General features: G+C 46.0%; 1 protein-coding gene across 6 annotated transcripts; it reads left to right on the top strand.

Moving 5' to 3' along the window:
• Positions 1-698: 698 nt before the first annotated feature.
• LOC123065957 (bZIP transcription factor ABI5 homolog) lies at positions 699-11270 on the top strand. 6 transcript variants are annotated; one of them, XM_044489132.1, is made up of 8 exons: positions 699-889; positions 970-1046; positions 1897-1958; positions 3042-3145; positions 9360-10447; positions 10555-10626; positions 10725-10754; positions 10909-11270. In XM_044489132.1, exons 5-8 carry the CDS (start codon positions 9470-9472, stop codon positions 10999-11001), a joined length of 1173 nt encoding a protein of 390 aa, XP_044345067.1. In that variant the 5' UTR covers positions 699-889; positions 970-1046; positions 1897-1958; positions 3042-3145; positions 9360-9469; the 3' UTR covers positions 11002-11270. The 6 variants fall into 6 exon arrangements, with proteins under 6 accessions (XP_044345067.1, XP_044345068.1, XP_044345071.1 ...); XM_044489133.1 differs by having other exon boundaries at positions 3095-3145; XM_044489136.1 differs by lacking the exon at positions 3042-3145.
• Positions 11271-14002: the final 2732 nt, after the last annotated feature.

Raw genomic sequence — 14002 nt, forward strand, 5'->3', positions numbered from 1 at the left:
CAAATATGTTTGGAATCCAATTTGAAAAATTTGGCAGAAGGTCAAGACTATTATTTGGACATACGGGACTCACTTTCTAGTAAAATAAATGCAAAGCCCCATTTTATAAAAGACCCCATTTGATTTTTGAATAGATTCCAACCAATCAATCATTTAGGGAAATTTATTAGGGCTTGAATATCATCTAGGTATTATTAAAGATAGCCTTATGCCCAAATAAATATTTTAATTTTCAACTTATTTTGGGGTTCCAATTTATTCCCTAAACCATGTAGGGTTCATTCTATTTCTCCCAAATTTCAAACAAGGGTTTCAATGTGGCCATAGGGTCCTTGACCCTCTAGGTGAATCAAAAAAAGCAAACAAGTCAACCATCAAGAAAATCCTAAGCAATATTTAGCTAGAAGCTAAAAATCATAAGTTTTCTTAGAAAAAAATTTAATTCCCTGTGAAAAATTTAACATATCAGAATTGGGAAAATCTGGGATGTGACACTTTGGAAATTATATTGGATGAACTTTACCTGACAAATCTCCTAGCTTGATGCAATGATGTTGCATTGATCATACACATGGACAATATAGCGTGATCTAGCATAGAGCGTCCGCATTGTATCCTTTTCGATGAGACGCATTGATAGCCATATGTTACAAAATGAAGGGAGGAGATGATCTGGGTGTGGTTTGACTAGGGTCGGCAGTTTCACTATTTTAGGGAACCGCACCTCCTTTCCCCATTAAAACCACGCTTGTCAGGGGCTACATTTACACCACACACACACTCGCTCCTCTTTCCCACACCAGATCTCCTCTCCCTTGAGTTTTCCTCCAGTATCGCTCGCCGCCGCATCGCCTTCGTTGGAATCCATCCACTCTCGCACTCATACAAAGTACGAATCGCGGATCCACCCACTCTTCTCCTCGTAGTCGCAATCTTTGACGTTTTTGATGTGTGTTGTTTTTATGACAGATTTTTTGCAAAATCGTGCTGAGTGGATCTGGGATAGAAGTTGTTTTGAGGGAGAATAAAAGTTCATTTTCTGTCAGGTGGGGAGGAGCACTTTAATTTTTGTTACTATGATTCATCGATTTCATCTAGATGCTCACCACGACAAGGATTTTGGGGGCTAGGGTTTGGTCAGGGAGGGGTGGGGTGGGAGGATGCGGGATCTGACCCGCATGATGAAATTGTTGTTGATTGGGAAGCAGAGTGGCTCAATCTTTAGGTTCTAATCTTGTAAAGGTGTGTTTGCGAATTAGTAGAGTTTGGGGAACAGGAGGCAGGAGATGATGCATGTTTGTGCGGTGGTTGGGGGAAGTGCTTGGGCGGGCGGACATGCATCTTGGTATTATCTAGCCATGATTTCTATCTAGACCCCCTTGGTGGTCAGGCACACTTTTCTTTTTGTTATTACGATTCATCAATTTTCAGGTGGGGTGCTCCCCCCCGGTGATTCTAAAAAAATGATACATCAATTCCATCTGTTTGCTCGCCACGACAAGGACTTTGGGGGATATGGTTTGGTCGGGGAGGGGTGGGGTGGGAGGATGCGAGATCTAACCGCACATGATGAAATTCTTGTCGATCGGGAAGCGGAGTGGCTTAGTCTTCAGGTTCTAGTCTTGTAAAGGTGTGTTTGCGAATTAATAGAGTTAGGGGAACATGAGACACGAGATGATGCATGTTTGTGCGGTGGTTGGGGGAAGTGCTTGGGCGGGCAGAAATGCATATTGGTACCATCTATCCATGGTTTCTATCTGGACCCACCCCCTTGATGACCTCCTATGATTTTCTAATCCTTCATGTTTTTTTTATTTTCCTCTCGTTGAAGGGACATATATATGGTTTACAAGTTTTTTGATCTCACGTTAATGTTTCCTACTAACATTGTCACAGGGGGCGATAGTTGATGGAATAAAAAGACGACAAATTCTCATCCACATAGCCCAATACCGAAGGTAATTAGTCTATGCACACAATTACTTCATCTGCATGCTTTATTTACATGTCATTGGCAACTATGTGACACTAAATTAGTTTCTAGTTCACTTATGTGTGTCCTATTTTACATAGATTCCATGGCAATCTACCTCGTACACCCCAATTTTTTTATTTTCTCCCGATTTTGTGACGACGCATCATATATGACAAGTTTTGTTATCCACATATGGATTTCGTGTTACTTGTGAGATACATTTGATTTTTTCTGGTAATATTTTGGTATGAAACACAATGTCATTCTCTACATATGCATGCATAGCAACTTCTTTCTGATTTTTTTGTCGCACAATTAATATCTCTCAAATTTTTTGTAGTGTCCTTATATGGTTATTTTTTCACATTCTCCCCATGTCTGCATATTGTACATTTTCTCGTGGCACTCCTTTGCAAAGGGGTGGTGCTTTTCTCTCTCTTAAGGTGTGGATGCACATTGACAATTGTGTTGTTCATAAATGGATTTACATCTTTGTTTACCATGTGGCAAGTTTTGTTTACTTAACACTACAGGGCTAAGCTCCACAGCCAAACTTTTCTTTCACACCCCATGATTTTGCTGATTTTTCACGCGTACCCTCTCTACTTTTGCATTTTATTTGTCATTTGCAGCTACTTCATGTTGACAACTTAGACACTGGACATCAATGACTTGAAATAAATATATCTCATGAACCTTTCGTTGTACCCACATGAAAAAACAAGCTCATTTATCAGATGATAAAGGAAGACACGGTGGTTGATGGCTCTTTCAACAATATGCACGTAATTCATGAAAATCTTTACACAATTGACATGTCAATTTATACTTATATTATAGTAGCTCATGCTCACATGTCATGGCAACTTTAGTAGGGCCAAGTACTAGTAGTATCGAATTTTTTTGCCCAAGTCACATGGGCTGCTTCATGATAGGGTTGTCTAGGGATGCATTCCATGCTAACTGTATTTTTTCGCAATTTAGATGGCAACTTTCTCTTGTTTCTCTATGCAAATGATTTTTTCCTCATCTTCGCCATTTTTCACTATTGGTCTATGAATGCCAGTGAACTACATCTTCTTCTTGGTAATAAATTACATCTTCTTCTGGGGCATATAGGGATTTAAGATATGGAATGATATCAATACAACTCCTACTAGTTCTACCAAGGTACATTATTTGGTCTTATGTTCTTATCCATTTCCTATAAGTGCACCATTCGACTATGTGCCATTTTGGAGTATGACCTTGGGTGTTTTCTTTCCCATCTTGGTATTTGTCTTTCTGGATATTGTGCGTGCAACTGCAAAAATAACCACGACATATGGGAACTCTCTCTCTCTCTCTCACACACACCATATGGTAGTTTTGTTTAGCAAAACATGGCAAATTATCCTAGCACGTGCATTACTGATTGTTGTTAAGAATGGAGGGGAACTTAATTGGCTTATGTTGATGGCAATCTGACACATAATTATATGCTAACATTAGGCCACAAAACACATGTCAACTTTTAGATAATTATATGTCAACACTAGGTATTAACACATGACAATCATTTGTTTCATGGGTTCTCGAGGGAAATTAGAGGGGGTGAAAACTTATCACATGTGGATGGAAACACTAGATCATGATACATAGCAGCCTTTTCCATACCTTTTTCATTTGAACTATGTTTTTGTATGGAGGGTAATTATAGGGAGGGTGGAAAATTACCATAACCTTAGATGACAAATCCAAAGCACAAGCCATAACAATTTTCATACAACATCCATGTTTCTTTTTTACTTTGGAGGAAGTGGGAGGGGGGATTGGTGTTGATGGATAGTTGTATCCCTCTGTCACATGTACCGCATGGGGCATATATGCATAGGGACGTGTGGGTTCAAGAGACCCATACATGGGAGACCGACTTAATGGAAGGTGCCTCCCCTGATTTCCCATAAAGGAAGTCAAGGCCTTTCAAAACTAGGGAGGAGTCCAATTCTTGGGGACCAGCATCACTGCTGGGGGTGGGGGAGGGCACCACCATATTTCACATATACAAGGTCGTCCGACACCACACAGAAGGACCAAGATCTACACACATTGCAATCTGCCCATAGAAGCCACATCAATCCATGGCACCCTGTCTAGATCGACCCCTCGAGTTGCCTCCCAACTTTCCAAAACCCTCTCTATAAATCTTCGTTGTACTCTATATCAAGATTAACCCGATATAAGCATGAGTGGAGCTATTAGCCCCCCCCCCCCTCGGGGGGGGGGGGGCAAGGGGGATCACTCAAATAACATGTGAGTCCCATACCGATGAGAGGCACCAGGCGAAATTATCCTCGACAATTGCATGTACCCTCTTCTATTTTCTCTACAAGGATCTCCCTATGGTGACAGGGGGAGGTTGTGGGTTGTACAAAGGAGAGGGAATCATGTGGAGCAAGGGGGGGGGGCAATTATGGGGGGAAACGATGTTGTTTCACCGATAGGGTATTAGAAGAAGCTATGGCGATCTACCAATACGTGAACCCGCAACACGTCAGATTGGGAGGGAGAGTTTGGGGGGGGGGGTGTTCTTTTGAAGGAGGAAGAAACTTGTCGTGGAGTCAGGATGAACCTGGATCCGGATTTAGATCTAGTGGCCCCGCGCTCACGCTTGCGGGTTGAAGAGTCTGGTCACAAGACTTCTCTCTATTGCCCGTTCATGGCATAGCTCGCGGCTTGTTCTAGTGTGAATCATTTCTGCCATGCGTTGATGCGCCATGGGGACAACTAACCTACGTCCGTGCCATATATGCATCCAATAACATACCCGCTTGAAACAGAGCAACTAAAAAAATACAGGATAGGAAAAATCACAGGAATTTTGTTGCCATTTAATCTATTGAACAAGAAAGGTTGTTCAATTTGAGTTCTAACCTAAAACATAGTAATGCTAAAAGATTACCATTGATACTATATAATGAAATATACATGAATTCAAGACACAAGGAAGAAAAAACATAAGGTAAGACCACATGTCTGATTTCCAGCAAAGTCCCTAGGGATTGTCCAATTCATAAAAAATCCGGTGAAGCATTTCTTACTCTGAATGATACCATAGGAACTATTTATATAGGCATTTAGTTCTCCAAATTCCTATCTTTTTCCATTTTTACCAAACGAGGCCTTGACGTAGGATAAAAAAACATTTTAACTGTTTGCAAAAGTCAGTATTACATTCATTCCATGAATATCTGTCATCATAAAAATGTGCCTATTTATATTTTTTGCAAAAAAGCACAAAATCCATGTATTAAGTAGCACATGTCCCTACAAAAGCATCCTTGGAGAAAAAAAATCAAATTCTTAAGGACGTCGAAGTGTTGTTCCTCATGCATCCATCAACGGCGTGCCATGAAAAAGATCTTGTTGCTGGCTCTGGGCCTCCATCTCAGTGTAGCCAACTCATTAAAACTCATGACCTTGTAAAAGTAGTGACCGCGAAATCATCGATGTAGGCTAGAAGACGTATGCAACCACAATCCACGTAGAAAATTGCCACACCGCAAAAGATAACACCAAAGAGGACCCATAGAACGTCCCATGTTCGACCAGGCAGAGTTGGGGAACATGAACCTCACCTGCTCTCCGACTAGGTCAAGACTGGCCAACATCATCTACCAGAGCTAATGCCGGAGAACCAAGATGTATAACCACATTATCGGCTTCATAGGACAACGCCACCAAGAAAATTTTGGAAAATAAAAAGGCACACCACGAGAACTAGATATTGGCACACACGATCCTAAATAAGCACATTGGGGTTCCATGAACTTCCAGCTAGCCAGCATGCCGTAGGACATCATTCCTGCATTGGAACGGGGCCGACGCCTCACCGCCACAAATCATGCGACTTGCTAAAGAAAATTGGAGACCAATCGCCCATGCCGCTTCATGCCAGATTTGGGCTTGATGTCGAGCTCATTGTCACCCAGGACCATGCCCCGACGCCCTCTTCTCTCATGATCCAGCCAGGTTAGCCCACTTTCTAAGATCGCAGCGCTGGATCAACAACGCCGCTGTCAAGAATCGTTCATCGAAGACCGCACCTCGGTTACTCATCTCCGTCCCTGACCCACAATAACCCATCAACTCCTCCCTATCAGGCCCCTACACTCAGCAACATTCCCGCTACTGCGCACACTGCATGGACGATGATCATAATAGCGGCGAGAGACGGAGAAGACGAGTGACGGCTAGGGGTTCAATCGTCCGCCTCGACCCTCTCCTACCAAGGGCATCTCCAACACCGACCCTCAAACCGTCCGCATACATCCGAACCATGCTGTCCAGATGTGTTGTGCCATCCAATGCAGGCCTGTATAGGTCCATCGGGCGGTCTGGATGTATTTTTCCCACAAACCAGAGACAAACAAGGGGGAGCGGGGCTTTGCGGGCGCCTGGACCGCTGCCACATCCGCTCCTGACCACCCTAACCCACAAAAAAAACCACGCACCTCTCCCCCACTTTTCATTGAATGCCCGCGGCGCTTGCCGCGCCGCATTCATGTCGGCCCAGAGCATGCAGCGGCCGCCATTGATGCCCACGATTTGACCGGACGGGAAGGCGGCGCGGACGGTCGTGACCTCTCGGGTGTTGCAGCTTCAATGGGGACGCCCCGTCCCGAGATACCAACTCCGGTCTTGTGCCGCATTGAAGCGGGTTGGCCGCCCCTCCGCCTGGCCTGGCCGTGACTATTTAGGCCGTTCACCGGCGATGCACAGAACCACATTCCTCACTCCGATAGGTGAAGGACGAGCCGGCGTCCCCGCCGAAGCCGCAGCCTCCACATCGTCGTCCGCGTGAAGAAGGAGCCGACGTCCCCCCAGCACCTCCTCCACGTGAAGGACGAGCCAGCATCGCCCCCACTGCACAACCTCCATGCGCAAATCGACGGACCCTCGTCGCCACCACGACGCCACTGCATCCTGATAAAGGAGGAGCTGCTGCCCGCGATCACGAAGGCACGTGGCCGCATCCCCGACTACCTTGGAGGAGGCAGTTCCGGTGGTGCCTCCGGCTCTTAGGACATGGTATCCGAGGAGGAGCGCGCGGCGAGGCAGCAGGCGAGGTGCAAACGGCGCAATGCCGGTCACCGTTCTGCGTTCGCCAAGATCGACGTGGCGTCGAAATGGGTCTGCAACGACCCGGACCTCGCCGCCGCGTGGGCGCTCGACCGCTCTGTCACAACCGGGGAGACGATCACCAGGCGCCGCCGCCACCTTGACGGCGAGCTTGCCACGATCGGCGAGGAGTGCGACTGCTCTGCCAACGCCGACAAGGCAAGGCCGCTGCCAGGGCTCTACCGGCGTCCTTGGCAGTGGCCAAGACGGCCCTCCTCACCATGCAACAGGAGGCGGAGCGATTCCTCCGCGAGCGGCAGGCAACCACCGGACAAGGCTGTCGCGGCCCTCCGGCATCCTTGCGCCGTTGGAGGGACAACGGCGGCGGCACGGACGGCGAAGCGATGCGGCAGGATAGGGCGGCCACGCTTACGAGGTGGTTGTCCGATATAGGATATAGTTTTTTTAAAAGATTTTAGTAAAAGTGGTCAAAAACCATCTGTTTATATAAATTACATCTGAACTTGAATGAAATCCGCCTGGTTTACATGAATTTCATCCGTTTAGTTTCAAAAATTGTTGAATTGTATGCGGCCAACGCTGGATGGCGGTCACCGACATCAATGTCCATGGACAGGGGATCTCTCTGTCGGCGGACAGATGTGGGAGAAAATTAGCGGCTCTGAATTGGAGATGCGTAAACTCTGAACTCTTGCTCTCATGCACTCACGACGAGAGCACGGACTCCTCGGGCATGAGGAGTACTGCCAACGTGTGGCTCGGGTCCTGGCATGGACGGGAGCAGCGCACGACGTTGTTTGCAACGGTGGACATGACGGTGCACAAGGCGCACGGCGCCGGCAACGCGGCATAGACACGGCTGCGTTGATTTTAGAAGGGAGAGAGAAAGGCACTAGTGATAGACGATGGATTGACACGTGGGTAAGGATGTAAGTGAGAGTAGACTCTGATCCTGGGCGGGATAGAATGCTTCCTGGTGTACCAAACAGGTTCAGGGTCGGGATCAGACTAGGATCGTCAGTACATGGAACAAAATTCAGGGATTTTGAGGTGAGGATTCAGCGGCTACCTTCTCGTCAGCTGAAATGCTGAATCCTTCGAAATCGTGGAACCACAAGCCAGTTTGTGCTTGCCTGCACGCGCTGTACTAGTCGTAGTAGTTTTTCTTGGGGTGGCCATTGTTGGTGTGATGTGAGCTGGGCCATTCTTCTCCGTATGTCCTCGAGAACTGTCAGGTTGCCGCTGAAAGCGAGCCCATGTCTTTTTCTTCAGACAGCGAGAAGTCATGTGTTATCATCTGTCGACTCTGTCTAATTCTTCTTTTCCATACCATACCACCCTTGTCTGATTTTTCTTTTCCACACCATCCTGGGGAGGAGGGGCTCTATCTGATTTTGCTTTTCCATGTCATCAGGTCGACTCTTGTCTGATTAATATCTGTCTTCCATTTGAGTAAAGTCTGGTTAGTATCTGTCAGTATGACATTTTTGTAGTGTTCAAAAAAAAAGTATGACATTTTTGTAGAACACGGAAGAGTCAGTATGTTGATGGCTTTGTTAATTCAAAGCCGGGCTCTTCTGGAGCCTACGTTCCAAAAAAAGATTAGTATATATATTGGTGTATCTGTGGGCTTCTAACAGGCCAACTAATGCACGACAAATTCTGGGCCTAGATTCCATCTAGATGGTCCAGGCCCAAAAATAAAAGGTAGACATGCATTTTCACATGCATGCCTGACTTTTCTCAGAAAAAAAAGATGCATAACTGACTATTTTTTTTGCGTGTAGACTGACTTTACATTTTGTCACCTATCTATTTTTCCATTTTTGAGGACACTACCTTTTGTCACCTCCTTGAATTGAAGAGCACCGTACCGTAAGACTCCTTGTACTAATCCAACCCCCGAATTAGAAACGACGATCTTGACAGCAGTAGGCAGTAGCAAACGGCCACACACGGTTTACTAGTATCCTTGTCTCTCATGCTAACGTTCGTAATGCTCAGTCGTCGGGCAGTGAGGTGTCTCGGCGGCGGCAGTCGTCGGCTAGCTATTGAAAAAAACCACCACGCCCCACGAGTTCGTCTCGTATACCAGGCTTAACTCGCGGCCTCATTTGGCGCTTTGGCAGCATCCTATCCATCCAGTACGAGACGAACTGTCTACTACTGTATCTATCTATCTATAGCTCACCTTTTTCATTAATCACGTGAATTTAATAGCTATCTGATGCTTTAATTGATCCTTATCTCTTGCATGCTGCAGGCTATAAATAGAGGGTGCGGCACACAAGGCTGAACCACAGAACCACACACACCACAACCCACAAGCAAGAGAGTACGTAGAGTGAGACCACAGTGGTGAGGAGAGATCGGATGGCGTCGGAGATGAGCAAGGACGTGAAGTTCTCCAAGGAAGAAGTCACCTCGCACCCGCACATTCTCGAAGCTGAGGAGCAGACGGTTGCGGCGGCGCGACAGTCTTCCATCTTCGCGCTGAAACTGGACGAACTGCAATACTCGGTGTGCGAGGCAGGGCGCAACTTCGGGTCCATGAACATGGATGAGTTCATGAGCAACATATGGAATGCCGAGGAGTTCCAAGCAGCCACTGGTGGTGGCTTGGTGGGCATGGAGGTGGCTCCTGTGGTAGGTGCTGGTGGAGGCGAAGGTGGCGTATATGCAGGAGGAAGCAACCTAGCCCGACAGGAGTCGTTCTCCTTGCCTCCCCCGCTGTGCCGAAAGACGGTGGAGGAGGTGTGGGCTGAGATCAACAGGGAGCCGCGCCCGGTGCATGCCCAGCCTCAGGCCGCGCGACCCTCACAGCAGCCTCCTGTCCAGCCATCGGTTGCGGCCAACGACCGACAGGGGACCCTAGGCGAGATGATGCTGGAGCAGTTCCTTGTCAAGGCCGGCGTGGTCCGGGGATCGGGTGCCGGCGGCCAGGCGCCTGTGCCGGTCGGCATAGTCCATGGACAGATAAACCCCGCGCAGCAGGGGCAACAGCCTGGCCCAATGATGTACCCAATGGCACCAGCCAATGGCATGTTCCCGGTGATGGGAGACGGCATGGGGTTCATCCCCAACGGGTACGCAGGGATGGTTGTGGTGCCGCCACCACCACCTCCCCAAGGCGGGGTGGGTATCGTGAGCCCCGGGTCGTCGGACGGGAGGAGCGCCATGACGCAGGCTGACATGATGAACTGCATGGGCGATGGAGCGAGGATGGAGAGTGGCGGCACCCGGAAACGCGGTGCCCCAGAGGATCAGTCTTGCGAGAGAAGCATCGAGCGCCGCCACCGCCGCATGATTAAGAACCGTGAGTCAGCCGCACGATCGCGTGCTAGGAAGCAGGTACTTACCTTGCTGCCAAAATTGTTGGTTTTTATGCAATGCCATTTCTGTAACAGTGGTAACAATGTTGGTGACACTTACACTACATGTCTTTCTAAATCCTACAGGCTTATACCGTGGAGCTTGAAGCTGAACTGAACCACCTCAAGGAGGAGAACGCTCGTCTGAAAGCTGAGGAGGTACGGGGCTGCTGACCAGTGAAAACCATGAGAAAAATCAGTTTTCATATGCTTTTCAGTTCTTACCGTTACTAAACTGTTTCATTGTTTTGTTGCAGAAGACAATTCTGCTGACCAAGAAACAAATGGTATGTACATTTTACTACCATCACCTGGCAATCCTCCTACACTTGCCACCACCTGCCAATTGCTTGTAACAATCCACTATAATTTCTAAGTCTTAAAATAGTCAATGTGTGCATGCTGATGGAAACGCCTTGTGGCGGTGATCTTTTTTTACAGTTGGTGGAGAATATGATAGAACAGTCCAAGGAGAATGTGAACGCCAAGAAGGGTGGCACCCTCTCGCGGCACTGTGGCAGCTGCATCTGGTGAAAGGTGACCCGCCATCCAGCTTCCATAGCCGTGCTCGCAGGAGCATGAGGAGGAATTGTGGTGTTTATAGCAGTAAAATTTTCATTCCGGAGCGGGGTCGTATACTAATTTACTAGTAGTACCTAAAACTATAAGGACCCGGATGTCAATGTTATCTGGTCAAGCAAGTGAACTTCTGTTGTTGTTACTGTTTATATGGGTTTGTCAGAACTTCGGACAGATGGAACAAAAGAAAATTAGCAATATGTTGATGTGTACTTGCTCTTTAACATGATGTGATGCAACGCATGTGGTCCATTTCTGGTGTGTGTGGGGGTGGGGGGTGGGGTTAGAGTTTAGTCACGTGGACGCACTTTATTGCGTCGGTGAATTTTGACCCATTCAAATAACTCTAAAATCCAATGAAATTTGAGCTATTCAAACATGAGATCCCGTGAGCCTTGACAGGTGGTCACCCATCGCCATGCTTGGGTAGTCGATTCCCTTTCCCCTCCTCCACGGCTCGCTGCTTGAGGGTCCGGTTAGCTTTCAATTGCGCTCCCTGGTTGGCCAACCATGACGGCTATCATCAACCTTTATGTTCTTACGGCTGTGTGTATCGGAGGCGAGGGGTGATCCTCTTGCCAATTGCTTGCAAGAACCTAATGACCAAGTCTTAAAACAGTTAATGTGTGCGTGTGTGTGCTGATGGTAACACCCGGTGGTCGTGATTATTTTTACAGCTGATAAAGAAGATGGAACAGTCAAAGAAGAACGTTAACGCCAAGAAGGGTGACGCCCTATCACGACGCTACGGTAGCTGCATCTGATGAACGGTAACCCGCCATTTAACTTCCATAGCCGTGCTGGTAAGAGGAGGAGGACATGAAATCTGGTTGTTTTGTGTGTTTGATGCAACTGCAGCAGCGACAATTATGGGGTTGATTGTATTTACCTTTTCTACTCAAAGCGGGATGATATATTAATTTACTAGTGGTAACTAAAATCCACAAGGACCCATATATCAGTGTTTATCTGGTCAAGCAAGTAAACTTGTATTGTTGTTTCTGTTTATAGGTGATGATGGGTTTGTCAGAAACTTTAGACAAATGGAACAAAAGAAAATTAGCAATATGTTGATGTGTACTCCGAAACTTCCCTTCTACTTCTGAGCTCAATTGAGTTCAGAACGAATATTAATTTCAAAAAAATGAAAAATTAAACTTCAATAATTTTTGATTTTTTTGGGTGTAAAATTTGACAAATGTTATCGGTGCTTGCAAATTTCATCCAGAAATATCATTCGTGGAAGTCATGGCAAAAAAACAGCACTCCAAAATGCTTTCGAAAATAGCATTTACGGAGTGTTGATTTTTTCTTTTTCACCACGACTTCTAAGAATGTTATTTCGAGATAAAATTTGCAAGCTTTGAGATCATTTTTCAAAGTTTGCACCAAAAAATTCAGGATTTTTTTCTTTTGTTTCTTTTTTTGATATTACTATTCATTAGAGAGCACATGAGCTCGGGGGCATACTTTGTGTCATGTGTACTCGCGCTTTAATATGATGCAATGCTATGTGTGTGGTCCATTTTCCGGTGTATGCTGGAGTCTTTGTGTTTGCTATCTTCTGAAGAACTGGAGATGACACATGAGTTGAGTTTAGTCACGTAGGTGCACTTTATCGTGTAAGTGAAAATTGAGCCATTCAATAGTTATTAAATCCGATAAATTTTTAGCTATTCAAATCAGTGGTCAGACAAAATCCCATGTGAGTTGATAGTAGTTAGCTTTTCTTTTGGGAGAAGCATGGTATAGTCATTTACTAGTGGTACCTAGAACCCATAAGGACCCAAATGCCAGCTTTTATCTAGTCAAGCAAGTGAACTTGTGTTGTTGTTACTATTTATAAATAGGTGATGATGCGTTTATCAGAAATATAAGACAAATGGAACAAAAGAAAGTCAGCAATATGTTGACGTGTACTCGCGCTTTAATATGATGTGATGCTATGTGTGTGTCTATTTTGGAGGTGTGTGTGAGACTCTTCACCTTTTCTCTCTTCTCAAGAAGTGGAGACACACGAGTTGAATTTAGTCACGTGGCCGCACTTTTCGTGTCGGTGAAAGCTATTCAAATAGTTTTTAAACCCAGTGGAATTTGAGCTATTCAAATCATCGGTCACATGGGATTCCATGAGATTTGATGGTGGTCACCCATCGCAATGCTTGGGTAGTCAATCCCCTTTCCTCTCCATCGCGGCTCATTGCTTGAGAGTCTGGTTGGCCTTTAGTTGTGCTCCCTGGTTGGCTAACCATGACGGCGATCATCAACCGTCATACTCTTATGGCTGTGAGAATCAGAGGCCAGGAATGATCCTCTTTTTCTAAGAAAAAAAACCTTCCTACACTTACCATCACCTGCCAATTGCTTGCAACAACCCAATTGCCAAGTCTTAAATAGTAAATGGGTGTGTGTTTATGGTAACACCCAGTGGTAGTGATTTTTTTACACCCGGTGTTGAAGATGATGGAACAGTCCAAGGAGAATGTCAATGCCAAGAAGGGTGGCGCCCTGTCGCAGCACTGCGACAACTCTTCTAGAGGATGGTGAAACGCCATTTAGCTTCCATTGTTATGCCGGTAGGAGGATGAAGAGGAACTGCATACTAGCCATCTTGTGTGTTTGATGCAACTACAACGACAATTATTGTGTTGATAGTAGTTACCTTTTCTTACTAGTAGTACCTGAAAACCATAAGGACCCAAATGTCAGTGTTTATCTGGTCAAGCAAGTGAACTTGCATTGATGTTACTATTTATAGGGGATGAGGGATTTGTTAGAAACTTCAGGCAAACGGAAGAAAACAAAATTAGCAATATTTTGATGTGCACTCGTGCTTTAATATGGTCAGATGCTATGTGTGTGTGGTCCAATTTAGATGTGTGTGAGTGTGTGTGTGGGGGGGTATCTTCGCCTTTGCTTTCTTCTGAAGAAGTGGAGATGATGCACGAGTTAATAA

This window comes from Triticum aestivum, chromosome 3B (genome assembly GCF_018294505.1).
Source record: "Triticum aestivum cultivar Chinese Spring chromosome 3B, IWGSC CS RefSeq v2.1, whole genome shotgun sequence".
Lineage (NCBI taxonomy): Eukaryota > Viridiplantae > Streptophyta > Magnoliopsida > Poales > Poaceae > Triticum > Triticum aestivum.

Coding starts and splice junctions, on each gene's coding strand:
- LOC123065957 (XM_044489132.1), top strand. CDS start 9,470: ATGGCGTCGGAGATGAGCAAGGACGTGAAGTTCTCCAAGGAAGAAGTC. Junction 10,448..10,554: donor GATCGCGTGCTAGGAAGCAG/GTACTTACCTTG, acceptor TAAATCCTACAG/GCTTATACCGTGGAGCTTGA. Junction 10,627..10,724: donor CTCGTCTGAAAGCTGAGGAG/GTACGGGGCTGC, acceptor GTTTTGTTGCAG/AAGACAATTCTGCTGACCAA.